This window comes from Protopterus annectens, chromosome 4.part1, assembly GCF_019279795.1.
Source record: "Protopterus annectens isolate FY-2018-M chromosome 4.part1, PAN1.0, whole genome shotgun sequence".
Classification (NCBI taxonomy): domain Eukaryota; kingdom Metazoa; phylum Chordata; order Ceratodontiformes; family Protopteridae; genus Protopterus; species Protopterus annectens.
The window spans coordinates 509,703,397-509,722,010 of NC_056734.1; the positions used below are offsets into that span (position 1 = coordinate 509,703,397).

Here is an 18,614-nt window from a genome sequence, read left to right on the forward strand (position 1 = left end):
TAGGATATCCAGGTTAATCATGCAAAATACTGAACATTTTTCACAGCATTTGCTTTTAATGCACAACAGAAAATAGCTGCACCGACACCCTTCCAACCTTTTCTCGGTATAGGCTGAATCTTACTTTTTGACCGCATGAAAAAGTAAACACAGCGATTTTATTATTTGCCATTAAACCTGCAGTGGGTCCATCGTTCAGTAAATCCAAACTTAGCTTGCTTTATTCCTATTCCTACCAAGGGAAAACGAACAGCAGCTTTCAATCAAAAGGTGGGGGGTGTACTGACATCGCTGTTACAGACAGGGTTTGGGCGTGGCTTACTACTGCACATCGGGTGGGTTAATACACTTCAATATCGCCGGCTTTACTAAACTTCTTAAAATCAGTTTTTCCTCTTGTGTGATACTCGAGAGCTGAAGGAGTGACAAACTGCAAGATTCCTGCAAGTGAATAGCACCTAAACATTACAAGCACACACTGTGCCCATCAGTTAGACATTTTTTAGAAGCATTGTTGGCATTTCTTGAGCCCGGAGACCTTGGGTTCTTTATCTCTGGACTCTCTAGACCTGAACAGCAAGGAATAAGAACTGTAATAAAAAGATTGCACCAAAAATAATCTAAATATAAACACAGCAAAAAAACAGTACAGGGAACACACAGCCCTACCCCTCCAAGTTAAAACGGGCACTAGACCCTCTAATTTACACAGACCTAGCAGAGCTGATGGAAACACACAACACAAACCCTCTAATTAAAATGGGTTACTTTTAGCTCTCAAACTTAAATGAACTAAAAGGAAATGCACAAAAAAGCACAAGACTGACAGGGATAGGACAAGCCTAGCAAGACGACTTCCAATAAGCACGCGCATAAACAAATTACACCAAAAACCTATAAGGAAGAATAAACTGCCTAAACTAAGATGTACAATTAACTCTAGTTGGAATTTGTCAAAAACCACCATCAATAATGTAATTGAAAAACACTTGGCCAAGACCAAGAAGACAGCATCTGAACTAGTCATTCGGCAAACGAGATCTGGGGGTTACTCCAATGCATTATGCATTTGCAGTTGTGCCATGCCTGAAGATTCACTATAGACAAGGATATAAATGAAAAATGGGCAAACCACTGGTAGTGATAAAAGTACACAATGCAAGGGGACTGTACTGTGGTGACAAATGCGTTTTGAGAGATGCTGCTCAACCACACACACGTGTGCGTGCACACTGTTCCTGGAGATGTCCCTGCTGGTTGACTACACATCACCATTTCTCTATCTTCGCTATTAATTGTTGAGCTTGATTTTAATAAAACATTGATGCAAATCTTCCACAAGTATGTCTACTTGTGTCTTTTCTTGGTTTCCTCATGTCAGTTTTTTTTTACAATTTTACTACAGGATCACTGCTTGTTTTAATTCTCATAGGCTCCCCGAGTTTGGCTACAATTATCTACTTTCAGCTGTCTAAACCATTGTGCTGACAGTGTTCGAACTCTGTTGCCAAGACATTATATAAAATATTTATTATCAAAAATAACTGTTCAACAGCAACTTTTCTACACACTGGCATATTATCCAAATGCTTGCCTATTTTCCTTTTAGCACTCTGCATTTGCACCTTTTCTTATTCTGCAAGGCCCTCCTCCTGCATTACTTCATCCTTTGTCAATTCCTCTAATTCCTATTACTTCTTTTCTGTATGTTCTATTTCTGCCATGTCTTTAAACTCTATTTTCATTTTATTCTACTCACTAGCAGCCATCACTTCTACACTTTTATATTCCCTAATCTCTCTCAAATCACATCCCCTCCCAGTTCCTAAAATTTCTCTCAACAAGTAGGAAAGCACCAGTGTAATTTTTTACTTCATTAATCCCACATCTTCATCTTAGTTTCTACTGATGCATGATCTGACATAGCTGTTGGATGGTTTACCAAGATTTCAATTAGATGCACATTTCTGGGAAATACAATTTATGTCCTATCCCGCCAACCTATATCTTGGCGAGCAATTAGCATGTTGTCTAAATTACTGTCACTAAATTTACATCTTCCATACTAAACATTTATACTTATTTCTTTAGGCATCTACACACTCTGGTTATATTTTCCCTTCTAAGTCCCAAATACACACACATTGCAAACTAGGTTCCAGTCCCCACCTACAAATATTTTCTGTGGAAAGCTTATTTCTACCAAAATGCTAAGCTCCTCAACAGTTGTAATGGAGTATAAACACACAAGCCAGCACAATACTCCTTCTCCCATGCCAATAATTGCTTACAACCACAAATCTGCCACCGTCTTTTCCTCTTCTACAACTACTAGAGTCTTTATTACTTCCATTTGCCCTTGCCCCCAATACTCTGTTGAACGTCTGTCCCGGTTTTTTTTTTTTTTTTTGTGAAATCTACATGCTCATTTCTATTCAAGTCTCTCCTGTAACACTACCATTTCAAACCACATATTTTCGTAATACAATTCAATGCTCCTTTCTTGTCTATTACTTGCGTGGACATTTACATTCCATGTTAACATTCACATAGCAGCCTTTGATAAAAATCTATTATTCACATAGAATATACAAATACAGTTATTTTGAATGAGCTTCTAACTTGCAGTTTACATAGACGCACATTTGACAGTCTGATTTTATATACAGTTGCTTCTCTTCTCTATTTAAACCCACATAATATTTTCACAAACTTCAATTCAATAAAACTCTGGAAACAAACTAATACATTTTCTAAAAAACTAGCGCTAGGTTAACTCACAGCAAACACACACATACTTTCCAAAAAGGAAGCTCATCCTCTCCAAGTAGTAGTTTCTCAAACATCAACAGCTGCACCCACAGGGATTACATATTCTAAAGTCAGGACTAACCACAGTTAAAGCACATGTTAAGGCGAGTGCACCCACTTCACAAATTGCTATGTCCTTATCTTTACAAATCTCAGTTTCAATGCTTTTAGTACGTTTTTCCTTACATGACTTCACTCTAGTTGCCAGTTACCCTTTAAAACAAACAGTATCTTGGATATTTCACTCAGAACACACTACTCTAACTTTTATGACTTTTCACACAGACACCCTGTTCCCAAATTAAAGCACTTGCTCATGTGGGAAAAACAGCTACTAACTTAGCAAATGCAAAAACTTTTGTAGATGTCACTCAGAATAGCATAATCAGGTCTCTCATGATTAACTGCTGATGCCCGTTTGTTCCTTGTAACCCGCGGTGGTGTTACTGCGGTAGCGTTGTCACCTCACAGTAAGATGCTGTCCGGTTCGATTCTCAGCTAGAGCGTCTTCTGCATGGAGAAATGCGTGAATGGGCGTTCCTTCATTGAAGGTTGTGCGTCAGGGCTGGTGGCTCGGCACGTAAAAATCAACTACCAATCATTAGCGGACTGGAGTTCCGCTGTGGCGACCCCTAACCGGGAAAAGCTGAAAGACAGAAACAGCTCCTCGTGGTCCTGCAGAGTGGTGCTAGCAGCAGAGAACTGAGAAAAGCGACTACTTTCCTGATCCAAGTATTTTTTTGCTGTTTTTACCCAAGACCCCTTCTTTTTCTTACTTTGAACAAGTTTAAACTGCTTTACTACCTGTTTTTTGTACTGTACATTATCTGCACTTAGTTACATTTGGTTGAAAGTTTGTTTGTTAAATTTAACTGTTGAGGCTACCCACTAAAGGTGAGCTAGCCTATGTAAGTGATTTATTACAGGTTTTCCTGCATTTGTGTACTTTTTAACCTAAAAAAAAAAAAAAAAAAAAAAAAAAATATCCTTGTTTTCCCAACTTTCTCGACTAGTTTAGACCAGTATACAGGCTTTGCTGTATTCTGGACTGTGGTGTAGTTCCTGTGTTGTCCATTGAGTAGAAGGAAGTTTCTTTGCTCAGTAGTGGGAGTGGGGAGCCTTGAGCAGCCTGTCTAACAGGCTTAAACTATTCCTGGCTCCGCCAAGTCTGCACTTCAATTTTTCCCTTAAGAAAGCTCTACTTTCAACAAAACCAGTCTATTCGCTTTATCATAAGCCTAGCACTTGCTCCTATAAAACCTTTCTTTTAAGTGAAGCACCCTTAAACTAACATAAGCACTACATCCACCTACAACCCGTGCTAATACCCACTTCCCTTCAAAGTCCTCTCTCTGACCCAGTTACACATCACCCCCTTATACTATTCTGGCATGTTGAGTGGTATATTACTGACGTCCTCTCCAGTTCAGCTGGTTAATCTGTGAATCCTGAGACAATGTTACAATTGTCTCATGTACACAGACAACCCTCTCCTCCTCCCAACAAACACATGTGAGAATGCAACTATACAGCCAAACTGGAGGCTGAACTCTCTCAACACAGGACTAGCAAGACCAGACAGGAGGAGAAGGTAACCACACACACAACAAACCCAGTCTCACATAAACCAACCACAACTGCAAACCAAACACATAACACAAAGACATACTCTGAGGCTCTAATAAAAAACTTACCGAAACAGAGGCGCCCAAAGCAGACATCCAAGAAAACACCACCTCAAAACTCTGCATATGCAACACATAGTACACAAAGTCAGTGTGCCAAACAATCACAGCCCTTAAGGCGAAACATCATGCCCGATACACTAGTAATAGGCGACTCTATAGTCAGACACACTGACGTCCCACTTACCAGGTTGAACAAAGAGAGGGTAACGATGAGCTGCCTGTTGGGAGCTAGGATCCGCCACATAACACAAGCACTCAGGTCACTCCCAAGCAAGTACAAATATGACTCCGTCATTGTCCATGCCGGCGTGAATGACCTGAGATGTACCTCCTTGGACTACATGGAGAGAGACAGAGGAGCTCTCTGATTATGTAAGCCAGGCCGGTATGACCCTGAGCAGCATCTTGCCCTCACCAAGAATGATGCCACAATACAAAGGCAAGATGATCAGCTTTAATAATTGGCTCAATTACTGGTGTCATTCCAGGGGGATCCAATGTCTGTCTGCTTGGGATGACATGCTGGACAAGCCACGCTGCTTCGCAAGGGACGGCTTGCACCTGTCACCACTGGTCTTCTGGATATTGGCTAAGGCTCTTGCCACCCCCATAGTGCCTTTTTTAGGCAAGGCTCAAGACAAACCCACCACCTTAGAAAACAACAAAGGAAAAGAACTAATGGTAAGGCTGCTCAACGCCAGAAGTCTAAATCTCAAGATGCAGGCTCTCGAAGCACTCCTCAGTATGGAGAGCATCGATGTCTGTGCAGTAACTGAAACCTGGTTCAAGGCTCCTGAGAGCACCCCAGCCCTGCCAGGTTATACCTCATCATGCATTTCGGCCCCAAAACCTGGGCCGAACCACAAAAGGAGGGGGAGTGCCCATATTCATTAGACACACCCACACCTCCAGGTTAGTGGCAACGCACAAAGCAGAGACCATCCATGTACAACTAACCGTAGGCAAAACTGCTATACAACTTGTAGCATGCTATAGACCACCCCCTCAATCTCAGGAACTCCATTCAGCCTTCCTAAAGACACTGGAGGATATGAATGTCTCACCAAATACCATCATATTGGGAGACTTCAACTACCCAAACATAGACTGGGGGCATTACTCAAGCCCCAACACCCTAGCCCAAAGGTTCCTGGAATTCATCAACTCAAATGCGATGGAACTAGTCACCTCCCCCACAAGGGGAAATATACTTGACCTGATCATCACAAACATGGGGACAAAATGCTCAACACCGGAAGTATACCCCTCACTAGTGAGATCAGACCATAAACTAATAACCCTAGATATTCACATCTCACCTCCACCCCCAGCACAAGAGACCACAGTGAGAAACTTCTCAAAAGCCGACTTTACACTCCTTAGGACTGAAATGGTATCCTTCAAGCCCCCTGGGCCAGTGGAAACCACATCCCACACTGCTGAATCCTTCACAAATGCTTTTTACGGGCATCTCCAAGAATGCATGGATCATGCAATCCCAAATAAAACCAAGACCCTTTCCACCAAAGGCAGGCATCCTATCTGGTGGACCCCAGTCATAAACAAACTTTATAACAAGAGAAGGAAGCTACTGCAAGACAGAGCAAAATCCCATAAAGGGAAGGCATCCTTGATCAGCACTAGCAAAAAACTACGTTCACTAATAAAATCAAAGGCCAACTTCGAGAGAAAAATCGCTAAGGACACTAAAGATAATCACAAGGCCTTCTTCAGTTATGTTAAAAACCTGGGCGGAAACCCTCAGATATGCGCAGAGTTAGTTCATAATGGCAAAAAATACACTGAACCCACAGATATTGCCAACATACTGGCAGACAGGTTCAGTGCAAATATCTCCCCTCCCTCTCCACCAAAAGACGAAATAAATATCTCAGCTGAATGCAACCTCCCTGAAATCTCAGGATGTCCAGGTGAGAGCTGCCCTCAGCAAAGCTAAAAATACAGCATCCATGGGACCCGACGGTGTCCCGGGTTGCATGCTACGTGAACTCCTAGAGGAGCTAAACCCGCACATAAGAACGCGGTTTAATCTTAGCCTTGCTACAGGATATGTCCCTGAACACTGGCGTACAGCTACAGTGGTCCCACTCCACAAAGGTGGCACCTCTACAGACCCTGGAAACTACTGCCCCATAAGCTTGACCAGCCTGGTCTGCAAAGCTATGGAAAGGATCACTATGGAACTCAAACACATCGGAGACCTACAAACAACTGACCTTACCCAGTTCGGCTTTGTAAAAGGCAGATCCGGTCCTTTAAACCTGGTGGACTTTTATGAAACAGTCACTAGAGCCATCGATGAAGGCAAAGCAGTTCATACAGCCTACATGGATCTGGAAAACGCCTTCGACACAATACCCCACTCAGGCATCATAAACAAGCTCAACAGCTTAAATGTAAACCAGTTTGTCACAAGATGGGTTGCAAACTGGCTAAAGGACAGAACCCACAAAGTCAGAATAGCTGGAGCTATGTCAGACTCTAAGCCAGTCACAAGTCGAGTCCCACAGGGCTCTGTCTTGGGACCCCTCTTGTTCGGCATTTATTTCTCAGATGTGCAGGCAAACATAGGGGGGTTGTGGCTGACAAAGTTCGCAGACTACTGCAAACTAGGCGCCATAGTCGATACACCAGCTGACACATGCATCCTCCAGAAGGGCCTCACACAGACTGGTGCCAGAGTCATGGCCTTAAACTAAATGCCAAAAAATGTATAGTCATCCCCTTTGGAAAAAACAAAGTACCCACAAATTACCACATAGGTGGTAATCCGTTAAGTACAGAAAAGGTAATCAGAGACCTGGGGACCCAAGTTCACAGTGACCTCTCATTTGACACCCACGTCGCCAAAGTGGTTAGAAAGACCTTCTACCTTGGCCACCTTATCATGAAGGGATTCACATCCAGATCAAAGGATGTCATTGTACCCTTATATTCCTCCCTTATCAGGCCTATGATTGAGTACAATGCCCCATTTGGTATGTACCTCACCCGGCACCTGCAGCAGCTGGAGAGACCCCAAAAGTACCTTACCAAGAGGATCAAGGGTCTCCAGCATATGTCATATGCTGCCAGACTGAAAAAGCTCCAGCTCTATTCAGTAGCATACCGTCTGCTCAGAGGTGATCGGTGCCTTACGTACAAGGCCATGTCCAATTCAGAATTAATGGACATGCTCCACCTCAAAAAATCCAAATCCATCAGAGCCACGAGGAGCTGAAGATCTAAACCTCAGCACAAATATGAATAGGACATGCGGGAGGGACAGTTTCATAACCCAGAGGCTTCCCGCACTCTGGAACAGGATACCTGTCCATATTAGGCAGAGCCCCTCACTGACTCTCTTCAATAAAAATCTGGACGAATGGATGGGTGATCGTAGGTTTACCCCGGGGGGTCATCTCTGTGTCATTGCTAGATAGAGGCACAGTAAACTAAATTTAATTTAAATTGTACACTTTTGTATCATTACATGGGGTGGCGATAGCCACATACACTTTGGCTAGGCTTATAAATGCCCTAGGGCAGATAGTACTAGGCTATGAAACAACCTGTTTGTTCCTTGTCTCTATAGACAAGCACGCAGTTATGAAAATATTAACAGCCAGTAACTTTGCAAATGCAATAGAGAACTTCCAATTTTCACATTTTCAAACATATTTGCTTAAAATCCTACATACAGGCTAACTTAACAGCCACCTTAATAAAAACAAGGGGATTTAGTCTGTTTACATACATGATCAATATACTGGCATAACCCATCTCCAGTAGCCAAAAACCACAATATATTAACTGACAACTTCCCTTCTTTCTAACCTTTCTTACCTTGATACAGTTTAAAGCCTTGATATGTTGCAATTAAGAAAAACTATTTTCTTACTTTAGTATCACTAGCATTAAAAAATCAATGATAAAACTCTTTTCAGCTTACATTTAAAAACACCTCTGACTACAAACTGCAGAACTGCTTTACAAATATTAAAAAAGGTTATCTAGTCTTTTCAGTAGCCTAAATATTGACAAACAGTTTTATACTTTAGACTTCTCCCACCAGTTTTAACAGTCAACCTTCCAGGATTTCTCAGCAACTTTTTGTAAACACTCCGTTCACGTTTCTAGACTGCATCTAATGGAATTTATGCTTTACAGTTCTACAATTTATTCACTAATTTTACAAGGCTGCTCATCAACTTATTGATAAAGTTCACACCACCAAATTTCTACTTCCAAGTTCAAGGTACTTCTGATTCTTTTAGTCAGTTCCTAGACTTGTCAATCACTGAACCATTTTTTTTTCTTTTGAACAATGGAAAATGTTTCACTGGCAAAGTTTCTATATGGGTCTTCTTGCTGTCAGACAAATCACTTTCAGCTTGCTGGCCCACTCTTTGTTGGATTAATTATTTCCTTCTTAGCCTGTTCTGCATCCAAACGCATCTCATTCTCCAAGGAAAAACAGCCTGAAGATGGATACAGCAATGTGAATCTCATACACCTCACTACACCTCCTGAATATATGGAAATAAACTTGCTTCTCTGCTGAAGAACATAAAATAAAAATTTTCACATGCACAGTGGTCTCCCTAAAAATTTTAATATTCTTTTTTCCTTCTGCCACATTTTTGACAGTTCATCCTGCTGGTATGGCTGCATTTTCACCAGCACATCTTGGCTGCTTTTATATTGCCAGGAGCATGCACACGGTGTGCTCAATAAATCCTGCTGTGAATACCACTCAATTGGTCATTGGTACTTGTATAAAATTAACGCTGTCTGTTCCTTCCAGTTTCTTGGATCAAGTAGAATATCCATTTTTTCTCCCTGCTCTTCCAACTCTGTTTTATGAAACTGTTCAATTCTCATTTACAGCCAGCCATTCACTGATTTTTAGCTGATTTCTGCAGTTTTAGCAACTCAAAATATCTACTAAAAGCTTCTATTATTCATACAGTCTGTCATTTGACAATTTCAAAAGCGTCTTGCTTACTTCATGACTGAGGACATTTGATTTATCCTAAATTTCTGGAAGCCATTTCCTGCATCAAATATCAAATGTAACTTTTTTGCTAAACAGCTATAAGGTTATTCCCAGCTAGTTTTTTTTTTTTTTTTGCTTTTTTTTTTTTTTTTTTTAATTTTCTCTAAATGGTTTTCTGTGCTGGCCAGTAAGTGAATTTTACCCAAACTGATGTGTTTTACTGGCTTTGACAGTTTCTCAGTTTTCACACTGAAAAGCTGTAATCAACCTGAGGCTCATATTACCATCTTGGAAGTTCCAAGACCAACATGTTTTGACCCATTAATTGCAGTGTATGGCAAAAAATCCACCCCTGAGAGATTCCAAACCTGTCCAGTATCGTGAAAGATTCATGAACATATTCCTCCCCAGAGCCAGTTCTAACAGTTCCAATACTCCAGGTGCCAGAATTGGGCTCAAAGTAGGAACCAAAATAATGGGAATTTTGGTTGCTTCTTGCAACTCCTAGACACAGAGGGGGCCAAGAGAATACCAAAGGTTGTCATCTTGCACCAGTCAAGCTGGGTTGGGGGGCATGGCAAAGACAACTAGAGAAACAGAAGGTGAAGGCAGAAGTCAACATACGAGCCCTAACAACTCATGATCCAAGGACAGCCTTTCTGTTTTCCTCAGAGCGGAGTCAGTTGGGCCTGAAGAACCTCGTCTGTCAGGGGAGGAGAAGCAAGCATGCTGATAAGACTTTGTCAGGGAGAAGAAATTACTTACCTTGGTATCTTGCCAAGAGAATTTTGAGAATAGGTTATAGTCCAACTAATTGCCTCTACATCTTTTCTTCTCAAGTCTCATAACTATTCTTACTTTTGCCTTTTTCCTATTCTTTCTCCTTTAGAGAACTGTCCAACAAACCTTTGAGTACACATTGGTTGTGGCAATCCAAAAAGGTCCTGCCACTGAAATTCTTATAAAGGCTTCAATCTGAATAATAATGGACCACAAGACATGGCACACAGTTCAGCCAGATCCTGGAGCTGTATCTTATGGCCACGTTAAAACAAAATACTTTTGCCTCAGGCATTTTTTTTAAAATAGCCAAAGCAAATTACAGGTAAGGGGGAATCTTCCAGGCAACCAGAAGGAAACTGTCACTGCACCAATTTGTTCCTTCTGAGCATGTGCGCTGGGGTGAAGTGTTATGTCATCCAGGTATCAATGGAATCTGTAATTTACCTTAATCCCCTTAATCTTCACAGCTCAGCTGCAAAACTGGCCTCTCAAACACACACTATTATACATCAGACTCCTGCTACAGCATGTACTGCTAAATCTTTGCATGCATGAGCCAGTTTATGGCCCAGTACTGTTCACAAGTCCACTATGCTATACTGCATGCAGGCAGGTTGTCAAAACAGCAAGTCATACATTCCCTCCCATTATGGGCAAGGGAGGAGCCTGTGTCAGTTGCTCACTTCCACCCTTCACGATGGTTCTTTTACTGTCAATGTCACTCTAGCTAATCCCAGTTCACAATCGGGTCTTCCTCCCTATGCACCAAATATCTGACCAGCCAGATGATGTAAAATACAAGATTTGTCCAGCATTTGGTGTTTTTTCATTCTTGGGAAAAGTAAACATCCAAATATCTTGTGCAATAACCAGGTATGGGAATGTCGCTGCCTATTACCTATAAATACTCAGTGGGAAAACACTCATTAGCAACTCATTAGCAGAAGTAAAACATATTTGCTATCTTTCTGCTAGAATATCAAGGGCCATATGAAACCCCTTTTAGAATGTGGCAGACAGTTGCACAAAAAGAACAAAGTCTTAAAGATACATTCAAAGTCCTTTTATAGAATTTTTTTTTAAACTACAGTAGTAGTTTGAATAGGAAAAGTAGCAAAAAGACTGACCACACAAACATTGGTAGAATGTTTCATTAAAGAAATATTACTATCCTGTGAAGCTGCTCACTTTCTCCCTTAAGCATCAATACTTCTGAAATAAAAGTAAAATCTTACCTCAACATCAAACAGCTCTTCTGTATCATCCAACATCAGCACCTTAAGCTGCAAGCCCTTATTCTTTTGTTTAGATGTCGTCATGGCAGACGATTTTTGTTCGGGCTCCAGTGTACTGACTCCGGTGTTCTTCTGGGCACCAAGGCGGGAACCAGGGGACTGCAGAATACGATATGTTCCTTCCAGTTCTCCCATTGCTCGCCAGCAGGCAATGGCTCAAACTGACTGCCTAAAATGTGTAAATTAAAAGAATCAATTCACCTGTTGAAAACTTTTTTTTTTTCAAAAACTGAGAACACTTTTGTTTATAAAACAGCTTACTCTCTGCTAAGGAATAAATACTAAATGTAAAAGCAAATTTTTTCTTTTAAGATTGTTCTGGTGAAGTCAGTAAAGCAGAAGAAAAAGACCCACTGCAAACAGTTAAAAATACGTGATATGCCTGTGGATGCCACAGCTTTCATTAAAGTATGGTTAAAGACTAACCATAGAAATATGAACCTTCTATTCCCCTCATCATAAAGCAAAAATTAAAGTTACTAACCCATCTCTGTACTACAGAGGGATAAAGTCCCAAAACTGATCCAGATGAGCAATTAGTAGCAGCTCAGTTGCCAGAGCAGCTAGGCAAAGGAGAGAGAGAGAACTGCCCATGTTGGGGACAGGAACTGTAGTTTCCTAGTGGCCGACTGCTCTTGTGCAAATATGAACCTGCAAAACAGCAACTGCTGTAACCAGAAGTGGTTTGGACCAGATACACCCAAGTGACAGAAGGCATGCAACAATAAAAGTAAACACTTCTGTAGCCTGCATGCAACAATAAAAGTAAACACTTCTGTAGCCTGCAACAGATAAGATGAAAGCCAACGACTGTAAGAGGGGTATTAGTCATGTAATTCTATAGCCAGAGGCAAAAATATATGGATTACAAAGCCCCAATCAGGCGGGAGGGGTGTCAGATTTTAAATTGGACAATGTGATTAAGACAGCCTTCCTTCAAAACAAGCAAGTGGATGAGTGGAGTATAGGAGGCGGCACAAATCAATCCTCACTGATGTCTTGACAATGGCCCCTCCAGACGACACTTGTACTAAGATTAACTAGTACAGGGGGAAAAAATATGTGTTTACATCCCAGAGGCTGGATCAATAGTTGGAAAGCAAAACGGAAATGCAGAAAAAAATGAAAAGCTGCTGCACTTTTGGTTCAAGCAAGTTTTCATAAAGTCAGTACCTACTTGTTTACACTGCCTATTTGTACATACCATGTATACTTCTAATCCACACCAGGAAAAAAACGTGGAACAGCGAGAACAGACAGAATTGTGCAAGGCATTTACCACAACAGCAGATGCCCAAGATTATTGAAAGAAATCACTACCATAGGATTTTTTTTTTTTTTTTTTTTTAAGTAAAACACCCAGGTTACTTCCAGGGCTTAATACATACCCCATCCACACCTCCACTGATTGAAATTTCCCCAAGCATGTGGTCATGTTTCCAATACAAAACTGTCAGTCCCGTCCATGCTACATTTGGTCGTTTTTTGATTAAGATAGCCTAGACACAAGGACAAAGTATTCCAAGCCTGTCCAGTCAGAGGGGAAGACTCCACAAATCAGTAATAAAATTGGGGCAGGAAGGTGGGGAGGTTTAACCAGACAGATCCTAACATGAATATATTGTTATGGTTATGTACATAACTTTTGTTATCAGAGGTCTGCTCTATTTGGATTCAACCTGTGGGACGCAGTCCCCAGCCAGGATGATTCCTTGGGAGAAACTAAAGAATATTCTGCAACACAGTAAAATCAAATGAAGCCCTGTACCCGAATTAAATGTCCAGCTTCTAAGGCAACACAAATGTGTGAAGGATTGGTCAAGTAGCAGCAGCGCAAACAGCATCCATAGATACTCTAGAAAGAAATGCTGCAGAAGTAGCTACAGCCCTAGCAGAACAGACTTTAGGCTTGCTTAGCAGAGCCCTGCCTTTCAAAGAACATGCAAACAAAATACAAAGTGACAGCCACTTGGATAAAATAACTTTGGACATGGGCCAGCCCAGCCTGGATTTTTAAAAGAAAAGCAAATGGCCAGATTTTCTGAAATACATGGTATGGTCAAGATAAAATCTTAGTTGCCTATGCACATCCAACCAATGCAAAAGATATTAGTCTGTTACAAAAACGGGGGAAAAAAAAACAGAGGAAGATGAATGGAACTGTTAGGGTTATTCTCAGAAGCTACCTTAGGTAAAAAGGAAGGGATTGTATGAAGAGAAACACTATCCATATGGAACACTAAGAGGGAGAAGAATCAAGTGCTTGCAATTCTGAAACCATTTTGGCAGAATCCCAGGAGGCTGAAGCTTCAAGAGGAAGACCAGCTAGAACTTGGATAACAAAAGGCAAATCCCAGGGAGGGAATGGATCCCATAACTGGAGGAGGAAGAAAAGTACTTTTGAGAAAAGTCTTGGAAATCTAAGTGAAACCACGGGCATATCGCAACCAATATGAAAGCTAAAAATGGCAGCTAACTGTACTTTGGTAGTAGAAAAGCTGGAGCTTGAGATGACCACCATAACTGGAAAATCCAAGACCGACCCCAGGGGGGGGGGGTGTTCAAGTCCCTGAGCCTCCACTCACAAAACAAATATCTTCTATTTACTGGTATACACTTTTCTGGTGGATTCTTTCCAAGACCAGGACAATACATAAACTGCATGCAGAAAGCCTGATATCCCTGGCCATAAAAGGAACTGGAGGAACCACGTGGTCAACTTGAGGGATTGAAGATTGGGGGGAACCAGACCAGCTGGATGAGAGATGGGATCGAACACCCAATGGGGGGTGTTTAAGAGGCAGCCAAAGGAAGGGAAAACCACAACCGATGAGGTCAAAATGGGCAATGAGGATCACTAAAGCTCTGCAATGGGCTGCTTTCTATAGAAACTTTACTGTCAGGGAAAAGTACAGTTGTGTACACTTACCATAAATGTAGATGTTAGAGTGTGTTCACTGTTGCAGTCATCACTTGTGGGTTATCCCTACAGGGTAGCCCTTGGCCAGCCTGAATACCAAAGTAAAGGATTCCCTACTGCGTCATCTGTTCTGGGACTGTGACGGACGTCAGGCCATCAGGGCTAGAGAGAGCGACAGCCAATGCCATTACATCAGTTTTTCGTGCCCCAGACAGGAAGCGGGCCCTGATAAGATATAGAGATAAGACAAGGCAGGGGGGTAGGTGGGAGGGAAACTGGACTGCAACAGTGAGTACACTTGAACATCTACTTTTATGGTAAATGTACACAATGTACTATGTTCATGTTTCACTGTTGCAGTCATCACTTGAGGGAATATTCCCAAAGCTGAGGAAGAGGGTGGAGTCATGCTGTACAGGTTACGAGGATGCTATAGCATGCCCTGCAAAACTGCAGATGCAAATCCTGCCTTAGTTTTGGAGAATGTACCCAGCTGGTAGTGCTTGGTGAAAGTGTAAACAGACGTCCATATAGCAGCCTCCAGAATTTCCTTGGTAGGAACCCCCCCTCAGAAAGGCTGTGGAGGTGGAGGCTCCTCTTGTGAAATGAGATTTGATGGATTTGGGAGGACTTTCCATGGAAGGCATAGCAGAAATGTATGCAATGAAAGATCCATTTGGAAATGATCTGCTTCATAGTGGGTTTCCCCACTGCCCCTGGGATGAATGAAACAGTACAGTTGTGTATCTACCATAAATGTAGATGTTAGAGTGTATTCACTGTTGCAGTCATTACTCTTGGGTTATCCTGCTGGCAGGCTACCCGCAGTCGGCCAGAATTCCAAAGTCTGGGTCTGGTGTCGGCTGCTGTAGCCTCTTCCCTGACGTCAGTGCGCCAGGGGTATAAAAGATGCAGCCGACGCCATTTTCTTCAGTTTTTCTTGCCCCAGATGTCAGGTGCCCCCAAAATGGTAGGCTAAAAATATTATGCATGCAGTAAAATAAACATTTCCTTCATCTTTTCATATTTCTAAAGCCATGCGTCTGGAGCATTTCTCCCCGGGCCTCCACTGAAAACAGGATCTGAGGAACCTAGTCAGACTTTCCCGGTCAACAAATGTTAAATAAAAAAATAAAATCTACAAGCAAATACGCCTTAAGGCTACCACAGCAGTGGGAATATGACATGATGAAACATCCAAGAACACTTCACCCTGTGTTTTGAGACCAACTGAAATCCGTAAGCAGTTAATACTTACAATTCCTTCTCAATCTTTTGGCCAATAAACAAATCAATTACGAAATATACATCAACCTAGAAAGCTGTTCAAAAGGTTAAAATGAAAATGAATGGGGTCAAGTTAGAATAAAACTAACAGACTGGTGGTACTTAATACCATTTATCATAATAAAATGGATAACACTCAAAAGGAATCCAAGACCAGTACATTTAACTGATCAGCTCACTCATCCTGGTCCATACTGCTAAGGTAAACATCCCGCAGGGAATAAAAAAAAATGCAGTAGTCCTTTAAAGCGATGACAGGTTTTGCACATTGCACACAGTAATGAAATATCTACTTTCATTCGACGTACAACACTACTCTGTTTTTGCACCTTTTAACTTCTGTACCGTAAATAGGCAAGCAGCACACAAAATGCCCCTTTGGGGTAGTTTACACCACCATCATTCATCACAAAACTACCTTAAAACCTACCCTGCAATAATAACTGTAAAAGATCCCAATGAGGCAGCTACCAACCTTGGCAATACCCTACTGCACTTGAAAAACAGACTCTTTCCTTTGATACAAAGGCTACTTCAATCTTAAAACATGTCCGGGTATCTAAACTCAAATATTCCTCAAATTATAAAATGAAGTACTGCACAGAATGAAAATGCAACCAGTCCACAGATTCCCATGCTAAATGTAACTCATTATACAACTTAGCCAGGCAATCCATCCGCAGACACACAAACTACAACTAAATAATCAGAGCCAAACAAATCTTGACAGAAATCAGCCTCCTGAATGGTTGAAACATTCCTATGAAACCCTCTATGACCACCACAAATAAACTTTCACGTGCCGACAATCAAGGAGTTCAGCAACCTGCCAGACATTAACAATGTCAACACAAACATATGACTCCCAAAGACGCCTTCTCCCATTTTATATTCCACATAAGAGAGACTGGAACAAGAGAAATAGAAACACAAATGTACCAAAAACAGACACAACCCCAGGCTCAGACACCCTAGCCCCTTGTTTCATTCACCTTTGTAAGGACTTCCATCACCCACCCTCTCACACACATACAATCTCTGCCTAGCTAATAAATTAGGCCTCAAATATGGAAGTCACTCCCATCTCAAAATTACCCAAGCCAAGTACTTCTTTGCAATACCATTCTATCTCAATACTTCCCACTTGTACATTTTTTTCTCTAGTATTTTACTTAGAAGGTGGTATCGATGTAAATAAGCAATGATTTGCTCTATCAAGGAAGTAACACAGATTCTGATTTAGAAGCAGCACCATAACAGCTCAACACTCCCTCACATATGACATCCTATCCAATATGGACAAAGGTGACACTACAGGAGCAGTCTTTACTAAACTCACATATTTTCATCTAATTGATCATATCTTAATATTTGGCAAATTAACTGAAACAGGAATAAGTTATGATGTAAAACGTTTCTTTGTAGATTTCCTCACCAACAGATCCTTCAAGGTGAAAGTAGGCAGTACCACTTTTAAAACACTGTGCCAACTGTAGGCTTTCTACATAGCACACTTGATTTTAGTAAAGGCATCCTCAAAATCAAAAGTTATACCCTTCTATACTCTGGTCTATATAAAAAAAAAATAAATAAATAAATAAAAAAAAAGTGAACGCTGATTTATCTACCCCATGTAAGCGAAAGCTTACAATCCCGAACACTCAGAACAGCGATTGTTTTTTCACTTCAAACCATTATATAACGTTAGGGGCTTCAACCCCCACACCCCCCCCCCAACTTAAATATACCAACTCCGAGATCACACTACAGTGACAAAAATGGCAAAATAACGGCCAAGCAATTTCTCTCCCAGGGAAAGAAATTGCTTATATGCAGTCTCACTATTTTGCTGTTTCATGCTTTCAAGTTCAATCAAGACGCATTTGAAGGACTGCGTCTTAGATTATATAATAGGAACCCCTATACTCTGCACTAATCCAGCCCATAATGGAGTACAATGCCCCATTGGGCATGTACTGTGCCAAGACCCTGCATCAACTGGAGAGACCTCGAAGATTTCTAACAAAGATGATCAAGGGACTCTAGCATATGCCACACACAGACCGACTAAAGTACCTATTGCTTTACTCTGCATCATACAGCCTTCTTGGGGGAGATTTATGTCTGGCTTACACAGCACTCTCAGATCCAACCCCAATGAACTTGCCGCACATCTTTAAAATCAAATGGGACTAGGGCCACCTGTTCCATGGACCTAAATATGGCCTGCAACTAAAATAAAACATGCTGGAGGGACAGATTTATCTCCCAGCAACTGCCGCATCTTTGGTATAGGCTTCCTGGTCATGTGAAACAGAACCCTTGACACTATTCAAAAGGAATCTGGACGAGTAGATGGGGCACTGTAAATTCTTACCAAGAATAGTGCCAACAACCCTCCTTAGACATGGGCAGTCCAATACCAAAGACTGCATTTACTAACATTTCTATTGCATTATATGGGATGAAACTGCTAGGCTTGAAATTACCTCCACGTAGACAGGATTATAGGAGATTACGAGGCTACGAATCCTCTCGTGAAGCGTTCCCCACCAGGGGTTCCACTAACACCTCTGCTATTTTCCATATTTATCAAACTACCATCTGATCAACCTCAGATAATGGCTACTTCTTTATGCAGACATGGTCATCTAGAGGTCAAACAAATACCACACTATTATACAATACTCAGCACCCAGATGACTTCCAAACCCTCAACCAATAGTTATCGGGCCAGAAACAGACACAATCCCTCAAAGAAAAAAAGCAATGCTATTTGGAACAAAACAAATAAATAAAATAGCCAAAGCACACAGCTTACTTAACATTAA

General features: G+C 41.4%; 1 protein-coding gene across 1 annotated transcript in view; it reads right to left on the reverse strand.

Moving 5' to 3' along the window:
- The window catches only part of LOC122801241 (FERM, ARHGEF and pleckstrin domain-containing protein 2-like), a 611,801-nt gene that overhangs the window by 562,840 nt on the left and 30,347 nt on the right, over positions 1-18,614 (reverse strand). The window contains exon 2 of the mRNA XM_044070792.1: positions 11,517-11,745. Coding sequence (XP_043926727.1) covers positions 11,517-11,711 — 195 coding nt within the window. The 5' untranslated portion in view covers positions 11,712-11,745. The remainder of the gene's footprint in view (positions 1-11,516; positions 11,746-18,614) is intronic.